At 44.1% G+C, this 13,670-nt stretch overlaps 2 protein-coding genes across 3 annotated transcripts; both read right to left on the reverse strand.

Moving 5' to 3' along the window:
- Nucleotides 1-3,322: 3,322 nt before the first annotated feature.
- tnip2 (TNFAIP3 interacting protein 2) lies at nucleotides 3,323-6,662 on the reverse strand. Of its 2 annotated transcripts, none has more exons than XM_076033940.1 (6): nucleotides 6,042-6,662; nucleotides 5,267-5,569; nucleotides 5,069-5,158; nucleotides 4,701-4,964; nucleotides 4,489-4,605; nucleotides 3,323-4,382 (listed from the first exon to the last, which is right to left on the reverse strand). In XM_076033940.1, the coding sequence occupies exons 1-6, from the start codon at nucleotides 6,360-6,362 to the stop codon at nucleotides 4,062-4,064; spliced, it is 1,416 nt and encodes a 471-aa protein (XP_075890055.1). In that variant the 5' UTR covers nucleotides 6,363-6,662; the 3' UTR covers nucleotides 3,323-4,061. The 2 variants fall into 2 exon arrangements, with proteins under 2 accessions (XP_075890055.1, XP_075890045.1); XM_076033930.1 differs by having other exon boundaries at nucleotides 3,323-4,385; nucleotides 6,042-6,659.
- Nucleotides 6,663-8,795: 2,133 nt separating this feature from the next.
- Nucleotides 8,796-11,557, reverse strand: sfrp2 (secreted frizzled-related protein 2). Its single transcript, XM_076033952.1, has 3 exons — nucleotides 10,896-11,557; nucleotides 10,567-10,647; nucleotides 8,796-10,233 (listed from the first exon to the last, which is right to left on the reverse strand). Exons 1-3 carry the CDS (start codon nucleotides 11,398-11,400, stop codon nucleotides 9,929-9,931), a joined length of 891 nt encoding a protein of 296 aa, XP_075890067.1. The 5' UTR covers nucleotides 11,401-11,557; the 3' UTR covers nucleotides 8,796-9,928.
- Nucleotides 11,558-13,670: the final 2,113 nt, after the last annotated feature.

Here is a 13,670-nt window from a genome sequence, read left to right on the forward strand (position 1 = left end):
AGTCACACCCACAAATACTCATTTTTGGGAAATCCAATGATTGACAGTCATATTCAATGTTAAAAGCTGCTGCAGAATGAGTCACGTCAAATTAAGAGTTTCACTTTCGACTGCGAGGCGGGCTGAACGAGAAAGAGACGAGACAAAAAGAATAAAGTAGCTACCGAAGGGTCCCTTTAGGTATTTACATGTAGCCTTATTTCAACTATGCACATGAAACTCAAGGGAAAATTGATGTGAGGCCATTGTGAAATCTAGTACATTCCCTCAGGGTGAAGACGGTATGAAATGAGGTCACGCTTTGGCATATCTAGACACAAGATGACTTCATACATACCTTCCGCGTGCACGGTGCTTACAGGACAGCCTCAAATATGCTTGGTTGAAAATTGAACTTTTCAGGGTGTGAACTTTGAGAAAATGGCTGATTTCAATTTTAACTTGATTCTAATATTTCAATATATATGGAGAACTTTTTCTATAAAACACAACATTTCACATGTCTGTTAGCAATGTAAACACTCTCCTGTAAAGCGTTCAGTTCCATCTTATTGAGCATCAAGTAATGGAAGTGTATATACACAAGGAAAGACAAAATAGGACAATAGCAGTTTGCTCTGGAATTTTAGTAATGGTCCAATAATGACAAGTACAACTTTGTGTACAGTTAAAATTAAATGTGTGTTTTTGTTGCTTACTGCAGGGCAACATAAAATTGGATAAAAAAAAAAAAAAATCTGAAGTTTAACAACATACGTCGGTTAAAAAGACAAAGGCTCCCTGAGACATTTTTGTTTTCAATGATAATTAAAAAAAAAAAAAGTTACAGCAACCACTTCAACAAGGTAGTTTAGATTGTCTAGTATAGTTATATCAGCAGAAACCTAGTCACGTCATCCTCCCGCCACGCTGACCTGTTTGTGTTAGTTGTTCCCACTTGTTTTACACCTCAATGCTGAAAGAACGTGGATTATTACAATAAGAACAAATGTTCCAGTGCATCATGAAAGTTGCACCCGTAATTCACACAAGGCCTCAAAAACAAGGTACCGAACCAGAGGCGATCGTGTTAGCATGCTAGCTACCATGCCTCTTGATTGATGCCTCATTTGAATCAAGCATTAATGCTTTAGGTTGTGGTGTCATATACAAAATATTCAAAAAGTGGTAGTAGTAGTAGTAGTAGTGGAAGAAGAAGTAGAACTACAAGTAGTAGAAGTAGTACTAGTAGACTGTCACAGGATTTGGGATTTGGGACAACAGTACTTTAAATGTTGACAATAAAAGTGCACAGCGTTCATAGAGGTATGTGAATTGGAACACAGCTCATAAGGGTGAGTGGTGGGGGGCTCAAAGCAGTTTGACAATGACCGCAGTGAGCGACAATAAGATTATTACAAGGTGCCCCTGTTGCCTTGTAGCTTGTCATCAGCACTGATGTTTTCAGGATCACATCCACTTCTAAAGGCCACTTCCCTTCCCCCACCCTCTCGCTTCCTGGCTGTACCATTGTTACCAAAGTTAAAACCTCAGCACTTCCTCACCTAAAAGCACTTAAAAAAAAAAAGGCAAAACAAACATCAATACCCACAACACCATCATACTAATGAAAAGTCATCTTCACAAGTTGACAGCACTCTGTTGTCAGATACACTTGTCTGCCTATTTTTTTTTTCTTTTTGGGAATTCCCTCACGATGCCCGGGAAAGTCCCATTCTTTTAGGATACACAGAAGATTAAAGGCCACATCAATCCATCCCATATTTGCCTGGATAAGTGTCACGCTGAAGTTTTTCCCTCTTTTGATAAGTACATAACTAGAGCCGGGACATCCTGGTGCTCTAAAAAAAAAAATCTGTTTTCAAGAAGTGGAAACTGCTCTGCCACAGCAGTCACCTGACTCCCCTCTGAAGTTCTTAGAAAAGTTCCCAGTCATTCAGGTGGTGGGACCTGTGAGCCATTTGTTCCACTCTCTGATCAGTGGGTAAAGCGCTGGGGTGCGCGGAAGTTCAGTCACTCATAGACCCTGTTATGCGTGTGTGGCGGGGGCTTTGTGTGTGCAGTAAGGGGGAGAATCCCCTATTTAGCGAGCAGCGTTTGAGGGCGTGTGTGCTTTTTCTGCTCTGTATGTGGTGGGCTTGTCACTGACGTTGCCCTTTACACCTAAAATCGGAAGCAAGTCAGTCTGTGGTTGTATGAATTAGTGCTCAGTCTGAGAAAATAGTGCTGGAAACTAATTTAGTCACAATGACCCCCCCCTCCCACACCACCACCACCCTCCACTGAGCTGATGAGCAAGTTATCATGTGATGCTGCCGGCTGTCACTCAACAGCCCTTGGGGATTAGGGTGATGAGCCAACATTAATTTCGGTCTGAAAACTGAAAAACATTTTCAGCATTAAAGGCCCAATTATCTTAAATTGGAGGTTTGACACTTTTCAACGGGTTTCAATTTTTTTTTTTTTTTAAATAACAATTTTATCTTTGCCTCTCAAGTTGGCCAACTAATCTAAAACCTTTGATTTAAAGTAATGAATTGTGAACCAGGGTAATTTAGAGAACAAGCAAAGCTTTGGGGATTGACAGAAATTAAAACGTCTGTAAAATTTTTTTCACTTACTTAAATCTATAAATACACAGTGCCCTTAGTCTTCTGTAACTGACAATGTGTGCGCGCACGCACACGCGCACACACACAGACACAGACACACACACACTTCCTTTTTAAAACACAAAGGGGATGTCCAGCTTCCTGTGCTTAGTACACTAAACTCATGACAAAGTAACCTGGCAAACAGTGCAGCTTGCCTGTTTGCGTCAAAACAATAGTGTGCGGCCAGCGACCCGTCAGCACGGTGTCACACTGCCAGGTCATCAAGCGCCACGGAGGCGGGCCGGAGAGGCTCTTTGTCTGCAAGCCGAGCGTCTCGACGGCTTCGACGCCAGCCTTTTCAGGAACGCTCTCGCAGTGTTTACTTCAGCTGCATAACAGCTGGGTATAAATGGCTGTCACAGTACAGCGTGCCCATTCAGGCAGCTCTGGTAGAAGGGGTTTTCCACCGGGCGCAAGCAAGCACGCACACATGACAGATGGACACGCACATGCGCGCGCGCGCGCGCACACACACACACACACACACACACACACACACACACACACACACACACACACACACACACACACACACACACACACACACACACACACAGATTAAGTAGCATCAACATTTTCGTGGTTAGGCAACGGCTGTGGTTACAGCTCGAGGCTGCAGAGCAACTCTGTTGCGTAGCGTTTCAAGGAAGACACGTCTCAAGCAGTCGCTAAGTGTGCCGAGCTCGTCTTTTATTACAAAAATAATTTGCATTTCCTCGGGGAAGGGTCTAGATTGGGGTGGGGGAGCACTGCATTAAAAAAGCGTATTGTCAGTTGGTATGCATTCCTATCAATACACCATTTTCCACAAGTGAGCCTGAACATTTCTCCTGCTGTGACAAACTTTTTTTTTTTTTTTACATGTCAAAGGTCTCCCCTGGAACCCAAAGAAAATGGCTTGAACTGTACATGTCACCACATATTTATGTATAGAAAATAAATATTAAATCTTATTATTATAATATAATTTACAGAACAGAAGTGTAAAAGTTAATTACAAATAGCACCAGAGTCAATTAGATGAGCAGATCCCAGACAAGCTTATACGTCGTGAATCTCTTAATTACATGTGCAACAATAATTGTTTTCTTTTTTTGTGGCTAAATCAAGAAAGTGCAACTGGACAAACTGAGGTATTTCATTTTTTCTCTCTTTAACTGCGTTGCAGTGGCTGCAACATCCCACCACCGTGACCAGCAGACTCAACCCAACGCTGCCAAGGTGCGGCACAGCCTTAGACAAACATGAACTCAGGGAACCTTTTCCCGTCTCTTTTCTCGCTCCAATGTGTCCAAAAACATCTGTCATCCAATCCTCCGGAAATCAGATACTCCACTTCAGGAGGAGGTCCTTGGCCGTGTTCACGCCGCACCTCGAGCGGTTGGGTCACTGCTTTGCGGTGACATTCTAGACTTTGGCGCACTCTTCGCAGTGATTCAGGTACTCTGCGGCGTCCCTGTCGTGGAAGGTGGCGAGGCAGCGGGGGCACTGGAGCTCCGACAGGCCCGTGAAGGTGTTCCAGTTGGTGTTTGGTGCCGCGGCTGCACCTGTAGTGGCAGCGGCGGCCACGGGGGCGGCGACAGCGGCGGCGGCGGTGGGCTGTTTTCGAATGTCAGCCGAGGCCCTCAGGAGGGGCTCCGAGGAGTCTTTGTGTCGCCTCGTCGAGATCCTGTGCCCGATGTGCACACAACACACGGGGACCATGTCTCTGCTCTCTCTGCTCGCTCCCTGCTGAAGTCAGTGAAGTAACGCTGTTTATTTGGGTTTAAAAAACAAAACAAAAGAAAAACAGCAAGAGGAACACAGCTGCTTCATACAGGGTTCGTCCTCTCACCTGTTTGTGCAGCTGCCGTTTCAACTGATAGACCTGCTCCTTCAGGTCGTCGATCTGGCCCTGTGCTCGCTCTCGGTCGGCGCGCTCCGACTTAAAATCCTCCGTGTAGATGAGGACCTGCAGGGAAGGAAATGAGTAAGTAAGCAAGGGGGGGGGGAAAGGATTTTCCCAAACAGAGGACACGTCAACCACAAGTAGGTCAGGACACCGACCTGCTGCTCCAGAGTCTGGATCCGCTCTTTGGATTTCCTCCTGACGCTGGCCGCCTCTCTTTCCAGCTGCTCGCACTCACTGATCTTCTCCTCCAGCAGGGCGTTGAGCCTGGAGATCTCCTGGTGGAGCAGGCTGGAGCTCACCGAGCCCAGGGCCGGCATCAGGCCCTGCTCGGGGCTCTCCTTCAGCCTCTGGCACAGGCCTCTGATGTAGTCCTCCCTGCTAGAGTCGTACTTCTGCCACTGAGTATTCAGACCTTGGACCTGTGAGGTGGTCAGACGGTCCCATTAAAAGTTGTTTGGACAACTGGCTTCATATTATCATTAATATCATCATCATTAGTTTTTTATTAGTGGTGGGGACCTACGTATGAAACACGCTGCTTTAGCTGTCGATTCTCCTCTTTAAGTTGAAGGATTTGGGTGTTCAGACTGTTTGCGTCTGAGGAGTCCAACACCTGTAGAACACATGGTGCTTCAGTTAGAACGGATGCGGAGGAGGATGCGTGAAAGCAAAAGAGGTAAACATCTAAAAAAGATGCGCAAAGCGGCCAACACGCACTCACCTCTTTGGAATTCTGCTGCGAAGACACAGCCTCTTGCCTGTCTCCACCCCTCTTCTCCTTCTCCAGCCTGGCGAGCAACTCCTGGCACACCTTCACCGTGGCCCCTAGCTGACTACGCATCTGATCAGCCTCCTCGGCCAGGGATGTGCATAGCACGGCTCTGGTGGCCTCTGCGCACTCCCGCTCCTCCAAAGTGGAGCGCAACCTGTGGATCTCCTGGTCCTTCTCGTGGTCTGGCTGACTCCGGAGCCTCTCCAGCTCCTGGTCCTTCTCCTTGAGCTGCACGCTCAGCCGCTGGATTTCCTGAAGTGAGATGGAGGAGCTGGGTTACATGAGCTCAGTCAGAGAAACAGTGATTCAAATGTACGGGGGTGGTCAACAAAACAAAAGTGAAAGAGGCAAAATTCAAACTAGTCCCGATATTCTGTTTTGTTTTTAAATGTATACCTAGACCATCTTAATTCTTTCTTCAAGAATTCAGCAGTCAATATTAATATTAAGTCAATCTTAAGTTGCGCCACTTAGAAGTAATTAATTTTCAAATAGAAAAAAGATAGAAAGAATAGAAAATACAGTCCCGCATTATGTGTAATAATAATAATAATAATAATAATAATAATAATAATGATGAGTTCAACACCGCCATAGGCAACTAATTATAAGTTTCTAACTCACATATGTTTATAATTTCCCCTGATCCATAATGAAATTATTCCTAATGTATTATACTGTAGGGTATAAATGAACCCGTCACGGGATTTCAGCCCATTCGTACCTCCACCTGTTGCGCATCCTTCAGCTCCATGTCGCTGTTCTTCTGCTTCAGCTTGCAGATCTCCTTACACAGGCTCTCCAGCACCGACTTGGACGGCCCCACCACCACCGGCTCGTTACTTCCAAACTTCAAGTATATCCGCTCGTATTTGCCCAGCCTGGCCTTGAGGTCGGCGATGATATTGTCCTTGACGCGGTTCTCGCTTTTCAGCAGGTCCACCTCCAGGTGCGTCTCGTGGTAGAGGGAGTTCATCGCGCTGTAGCTCCGCATTTTGCCGCGCAACGCGTCGTCGCCGCCGTTCGCGCTGTCGTGACGATCCATGACGAGCTCAGGTGCGACTTTTTGTTGTTGTTCGCTTCTTATTTCGGTTCCACCCCCCACCTCGACCTTAATAGTCCAGCATTTGTACCAACCTCTGTCCTCGTCGGTCGCGCGTCTTTAAAACTGTGAACGTTGGAAGTCAGTTGTATCGGAGAGTGTGGCGCATCAAGAAGCACTCTAGGGGGATTTCCTGGGGAACTTCCCCTGGGAGTTTTCTTTTTTTTTTTTTCTTCTTTTTTTTTTTGAGACACTCGATGCGTCAAAGTGAGCCCGGCTCGCTCTCAAACAGTCCCCGACGACTGTCATTAGGACGCAAAAGGGGCTTTATGGCCTATTTGGTAGTAAAAGTAAACACACGCCAGTCTTTAATTCGGGTTTCAAGAGTTAAACCGGCGGCGAGACGTCGCTCAGGCGGCTGGCTGGGGAGGAAACGGCTGTGTTGCGTTTGAGACTGTCGTAAATTCCCCAAGCCCAGGTGGACCCCGCGTTCTAACGCACTAGGCAGCATATCATTAATAATTATAGAGGGATGAAGTAGCGTTGTATCATTAAAAAAAAAATTATTATTATTATCTGCGCCACACAACATGAATAACAAGGACGGGAAAAATCCCTCACGGGTTAGACATTGTCATGTATAATTCCAAACAAATTCAGACACCGCGGCCAACACAAACTCATTTTAGAAGAGTTCCCCGGCATCACTCGCCCATGGTTTTATTTGGAATCTACACGACTATTGAAATGTGAGCCAAGATTACAATTGCATCCTGTCCTCTGATGGCCGTATCAGCACACCGCAAATCCCCCCCATGTCAAAAAGCACACAATTTTCAGGACGTGAATGCATCATGAAGTGTCGTCGTGATGCAATACCCGGGCTCTGGTAAACGCACTGGATTGCGCAGTGGCGGACACGGTGGTTTAGTGTTCCAGCGCTGATTCATAACGTCTGACGGACCGTCAGTCGCCTCGTGGGACATTTCTGCCTTCCGAAATTTTGGGAACAGAACAAGAACGCAAACGTTTACCGTAACAAATTATTAACTGATCTGCATTTCCATATGACCTCATGAAACTGTATTTCTGTCGTTTGGTGATGAAGTAATCACAATTTACTGTAAAGGTGCCAAATGAAATTCAGGCAATTTCCCATCCTGCCTTTTGAATATGACCAGTTTGAGATGTATGCCACAATCCAAAATCAGCATTACTGATATCACCAAACAGTAGTTAAAATTACAGTGCATATATGAAAGTGAAGTTCAAGAAGTGTAATGTGACAATGTGATATAATGTGGTGCCACTTCATTCATATCTTCAGTGATACAATTGTGCGCAAAGGAGTTAAACAACTCGTCAGTGACCTTTATCTCATTCAATGTTGGATCCTACTGACAACAGTAAGTGTTTTCTAGACAGTGGGTGTTCTAAACTTGAAGGAAAAAAAAAAAGAAAGGAAAAGAAAGACACCTATTAATGTGAGCTCATCATCCAGTGGCCAGCGGAGAGTCCCAGAAATGACTGGGGCAGGCTGAGCACATTGAACGTGGCTGTGGAAGCAGTTATAGGGACAGGCACATGGTAGTCATGTGACAGATGTCAGGGTCATCATGTGACTCAAGGTGAGACACAAAGAAGACTTGAAAAGTATTGTGGTCGCAGCAGGAATGTTAATGACTCATCTTTCTATTAGGTTTTCTATTTCTTTTCTTTTTTTTTTAATTAGGTCAGTTGAGCCATGAAACATGTTTTTCTTTTGTCGATGTTTGAAAGTCACAAAGAGTAATATCTTATCAATACTTCACAATGTAGAACTAGACCAGGTCAGTAAAAAACACCACAATTAAGTGTACTTTTAAAAGTATTTAGACATAAAAGAAGACAAAAAAAAAAAAGAAGAAAGAAAGAAAGAAAAAAAAGTCTGTTTAAATGTCAGTAAATGTCAGGATCTATCTGATGTAGACTTCTGAAACACTGGAAGCCTTATTATTTAGCTCTTATGAACCCAAAGTATTTTATTTGATGGTATCAGTCCCTTTATCTGAAGCTATCCTTCAGATTGCACCCAAAATATTTAAATGACACATATAATACATATAAATGATTGTTTGGAATGATGACTAATTTAAAAAGTTCTCTCAGAATTAACAGGACCTGAGTTGTGTCAGGTGTGTGTTTTGTTGCGAACCACTAAATACCAAACACTAAATTAGAATATTGCAATGCAAACGTTTGATGTTCCACTTTATATGAGTTGTTTCCTTTTTCATTTATCGTACAAATACCTCTGAATAATAGCGACTGAAAAGCACTGTGACGTAAAACACAATGGAAGACTTCTAAGTGCCAGAATAGATTTCTCATAAAAATCCACTAGATGGCAGTGTTTAGTAGAACGCCAACACTGTTAAAAGACGTCGCAAAAGTAAACCCATGTTGGGACATTTTATTAACTAAAACCTTTATACAAGAATAAAAGACAGTATTTTGGTATTTACACGGCAATACTTCAAAAAGGAATTTACAATGCACGCAACAGCATGGTTATATATGATTTTGCAAAACAACACTACAGAAAAAAACTATAAGGAAATGAACCTCTTATAAATGTTTAAAATTGAAAACGAAAGTCTGGAGTAGAAAAATATTAGAGTTTAGACTGTGGTAGAAAAGTACATAGTGACTCAAGTATAAAAAGTTCACCAAGAACATTATTAAAATGTTAAACAGGAGGAGAATATAGCCAGCTATCTCTCAGTTTTGCTTGAGAAAACAGATTAAATCAAAACACAAAGATTATCCACACTCTAAATGTCACACTGCACTCAGCTTTAGACACTGGGCCCATGCGATATGAAAGTGACCCTCCAAAAAAAAGACAATTTAATTGGACACGCACACTGCGAGTAGGACTCAAAATCTCTAAATGTCTTGATAGAGCACTTGCAAATGCATTAACTTTAACTATCAAGACATCAATTTATTTCTTTGTACCTTAACTATATATTTATTCCAAGATATTTTAACTGTCTCAAACAACTGCTGACAGTGACGCCAATTTAAGGTTGTCATAGGGTCTAATTCATAAATCGGGGGGAAATGAGGCCGAGAGATTACAGGGAAAACTCACCCTGGTCTCCTGCTCCACAACCGCTGTAGTTTAAAGGGGTTAAATGTTAATTCTTTGTGTTCGGTTTGGACTTCAACCAAATGATAACTACAACAGCCCCCTGGTCTTCCTGGGACACCAGCTGAGTGCAATCAATGGGCTAACGTCACTAAGTAACTACTTAAAAAGACCACTAGGGGGCACCCAGTGCCCATGAGGCGCAAACATGAATTGGGGGACAATGAATGGACAAAACACAATTCCATCAGTGCTAGCATTTAAATGACTTCTCTACATAAGCTCAGATATGATGCTCCCGATGGTCGTGTTTGCTCTTTGCACATCAACAAACAATTGCCGTTCAGCCAGTCGCGGCTAGTCACGGAGATTACACACGACAAGCTTCTATGACGCTTGTAAAAACAGGAGGACACGGCGATTCTCCAACTCCCTCCTAGCACTGCAGCTTGCGGATGCTTCGGGAAATCCTCTTGAACTCTCTCTGTCCCTTCTGCCAGCGCCGCAGCGAGGTGATGACCAGGTTTCCGTCCAGCTTCTGGCCCATGACCAAGTAGGGGGCGTTGATGTCGTTCATCTCCTCGCAGATGCACTGCAGGCCGTCCTTGAGCCACAGCACAGTCTTCCTCAGGTCGCGCTCCGTCACGCCGTTCAGCTTGTAGATGGTCTTGCTCTTGGTCTCCGGCACGATCTTGGTGTCGCCGTTGATGTAGGAGATCTCCTTGACTTTGATCTTCAGGGCTTCAGGGCGCAAACAGTGGGAGGAAGTCAATTAAGATGTCCAAATATAATCCATTTTAGCTTTATATATATATATGTGTGTGTGTGTGTGTGTGTGTGTGTGTGTGTGTGTGTATATATATCTCGCTGTGTGTGTGTGTGTGTGTGTGTATGTATGTATGTATGTATGTATGTATACACACACACACACACACACACACACACACACAGTGAGAGAGAGCGAGAGAGAGAGAGAGAGAGAGAGAGAGAGGGGGAGAGAGAGAGAGAGCGAGAGAGAGAGAGAGAGAGAGAGAGAGAGAGAGAGAGAGAGAGAGAGAGAGAGTTTGGACTTACCAAAGTCATTCTTGCACAGGTTGTCCACAATTTCGTTGTCGTTTTCCTCTGTTTCCTTGCAGGCGTCACACACCCTGGGCACTGAACCAATGATTGGCACACGCACCCACGTTAACCCAAGCAAACCCGCAATATATCATAAATTAAATTAACAATTTTTAGACAGATTGTGCAGTAGGATAGAAACAATTGCAAGAAAAGAAAAGAAAATAGTCTATGTGTACCATTTCGTATGTTATATATATTTTAGGAAATTCTGAGGTTTTTCTTCAAATAAAAAAAGAAATAAAATAAAACGAAATAAAATAAAACGAAAAAAAGTACCGCACCTTCTTTGGTCACTGGCGCAAAGTTGTCGATGCCTGCAGGCGGGATGCACAGGTCGTTGTCCAGCGGGAACCTCTCGCAGTCCAACATCTTGGGCCAGGGGAAGCCGAACGCGGACATGACCGGCGCGCAGCCGTGCTTGACGCTCTCGCACAGGGACCTGCACGGTTGGATGGGCTCGTCCAGGTCGTCCAGGCAAACGGGGGCGAACAGGGAGCACAGGAACTTCCTGGTGTCGGGGTGGCACTGCTTCTGCACCAGCGGGATCCAGGACGAAGCCTGCTGCAGCACCTCGTTCATGGTCTCGTGACCGAGCAGGTTCGGCAGGCGCATCTCTGTGTACTCGATGTCGTGGCACAGGAGGAGGTTGGCGGGGATCGGCTTGCAGTTGTTCTTCTTGTAGAACAGGTCGTGCTGGCCGAAGTTGTACAGTCCGTGGATGGCATCGGCGCAGGGGACGGCGAGCAGCCAGAGTAAGGCCACCGCGCACCGCATCAAGACTCTCATTTTTTATATTTTTTATTTTTTATTTTAGCAGCGCGCGTAAAAGATGCGGGGGGATTTATAAAAGATGCGAGTCAGTCAGCCAGCCAGTCAGTCAGCCAGTCAGCCAGGGCAGGTTTAGAGCGTCAGTGATGGAGGATGGAGCCTCTGGAAGTGGCCAGCTCCTCATGCAACGAGAGGTTTTCTTCCCAGCGTGTCTGGGAGGAGTCTGTGTGCGGTGCGTAAAGAGCGCGTCTCCATTCAGCACTCGGTTCCCTCACGAGTCTCAAAGGAAAAACCCATTTCACTCATAGACTGTCAGGAACCCCCTACCACCCCACCCTAGCCTACCGTCCCACCTCCCGCTGGACCTGACAGTCATTTGTCTCATGATAATCTCCCTACTCTGCATCCTCACTCTCTGTGCGCTTCCATCCCTTGGCCCTCTAACAGGAGTCATATAGGACACGTTTTTTTCATTACACCCCAAAATCGGCCGCAACATATCCCGTGCCAAGACGCCCCCCTCCGCTCCTCCTCCCCACCGCGACTCGCTGTTTTTAGGCCCATGCTGTAAATAGATTGGAAATATTGCCAGCAGGGGCGTTCGGCTCAGCGCAGTGGAGCGTTCATTTTTCCATCATTAAGAGTTGAGCGGCGAGCTCCTCTGGGCAGGTCTGCAGGTTCAAGGCGCACGGTGAAATATTGCTTGGCAAAGCGTCGTGAGGAGCAGGCAGGCCTCCAGTCAAGAGCACCCGAGGGTGAAACCAGATCCACCCCTCCTGCTCAGACCCCCCTGGGCTACAGTCTGGTCGCCACACAGCCCTCCTCCTCCACCCCCTCCCCCTACTCCCTTGGAGGGGAGAGCATTTAAATGTGGGGTATAACATTTGTGGAATTTCTGGCTAAAACTCAGCTTTCCTTGAAATCACAGAACCATATTTGCCCCCCCCCCCTTGTCATGGCTCCGAAGCAGTACTTATATTTTTTGGGTTCACTTACACAGATTTATTGATAGCTGTCACTGGGAGCTGGACTAGCACGATACTGTGGGAGTGTTAGTAAAAAAAACAACAACATGGTTTTTTCCAGCATTGAGAACAGCTGAAGTATTTGTTTTCCTAATTGTATCTGTCCCACTCGAAATCTGAGAATTATTCAGAGAATTTATGCGTCACTTCTTTTTTAAAATCCTGGAACTGTGAGTGAGAGTGTTTGTGTCATTCCAGTTAACCCCATTCTGCGGATATAGCTGTATCTTTTCTTTTTTTCTTTTAACATGATTTACTAAGGACAAAGAAAACAAACAAAAAACAAACAAACTTGCTCCAAACAAAAACAAGACAGAATTTATTACAAAAACATTTAGCACAATTACACACTGTGTAATTGGAAGAATATGGAACAGCAACTCCAAATAAGCTCAATGTCAAATTATTTTCTAAAAAATGTTTTCCATAATTCTAGAAATAACCCACAAAGCATCTTCATTCTCTATACTAGTGACATACGAATTGTGAGTATATAGTATAACAGCATAAGCGATTACTTGAAACTGATTAGTGTAATGGAAAAACAGAAACTCTGGCTCAGTCACGCTAATTTACATTTATAAATAGTTTAATCTGAAATGGTTGAGTGCTGTTTTGTTTTCAGCCATGCAGTTGTTGTAGTGTTGGTTTTTGTCATGTCCATGTACAAAATATGTATGCATATATATATATATATATATATATATATATATATATGTATTTGTATATATATATATATATATATATATATATATATATATATATATATATATATATATATATATATATATATACACACACATATGTATACATACATATATATATATATATATGTGTGTGTATATATTTTAATTATATATATTAAAATTGTAACAAAAAAAACCCAAAAATTGTAACCCTCCTTCACATTCTAAAGGAGTGTGCTTGTATGTCTTTGATAGGAAATATTTCTCTTCCAGATGATGCCAGACCGCTGCATGATCCTTCACATCACTGACACACTGGACTGGCTGGTCTGCATCCAGAACTCTTTTAAAAGTTGCCAGAGAGTCTCAAATGATTCTCTGGTCTCGTGCCACAATCTCAAGATGTGCATCACACCCCAAAGTAAAAAAAAAAGAAGAAAAAGTACAAACATGTAAACAATATGTGGAATATAAGTGGTGGAAGTGAAAGGATTCCTGGATGCCTCGGACAGCTTTCGCAAATGATGAAGCTGAGGATAAACGGAGTGAACAGCTACAATTATCTGACCTTGCAGGC

This window comes from Nelusetta ayraudi, unplaced genomic scaffold (assembly GCF_046127955.1).
Source record: "Nelusetta ayraudi isolate G7.1 ecotype Tasmania unplaced genomic scaffold, CSIRO-AGI_Nayr_v1 ptg000004l, whole genome shotgun sequence".
Taxonomy (NCBI): Eukaryota; Metazoa; Chordata; class Actinopteri; order Tetraodontiformes; family Monacanthidae; genus Nelusetta; species Nelusetta ayraudi.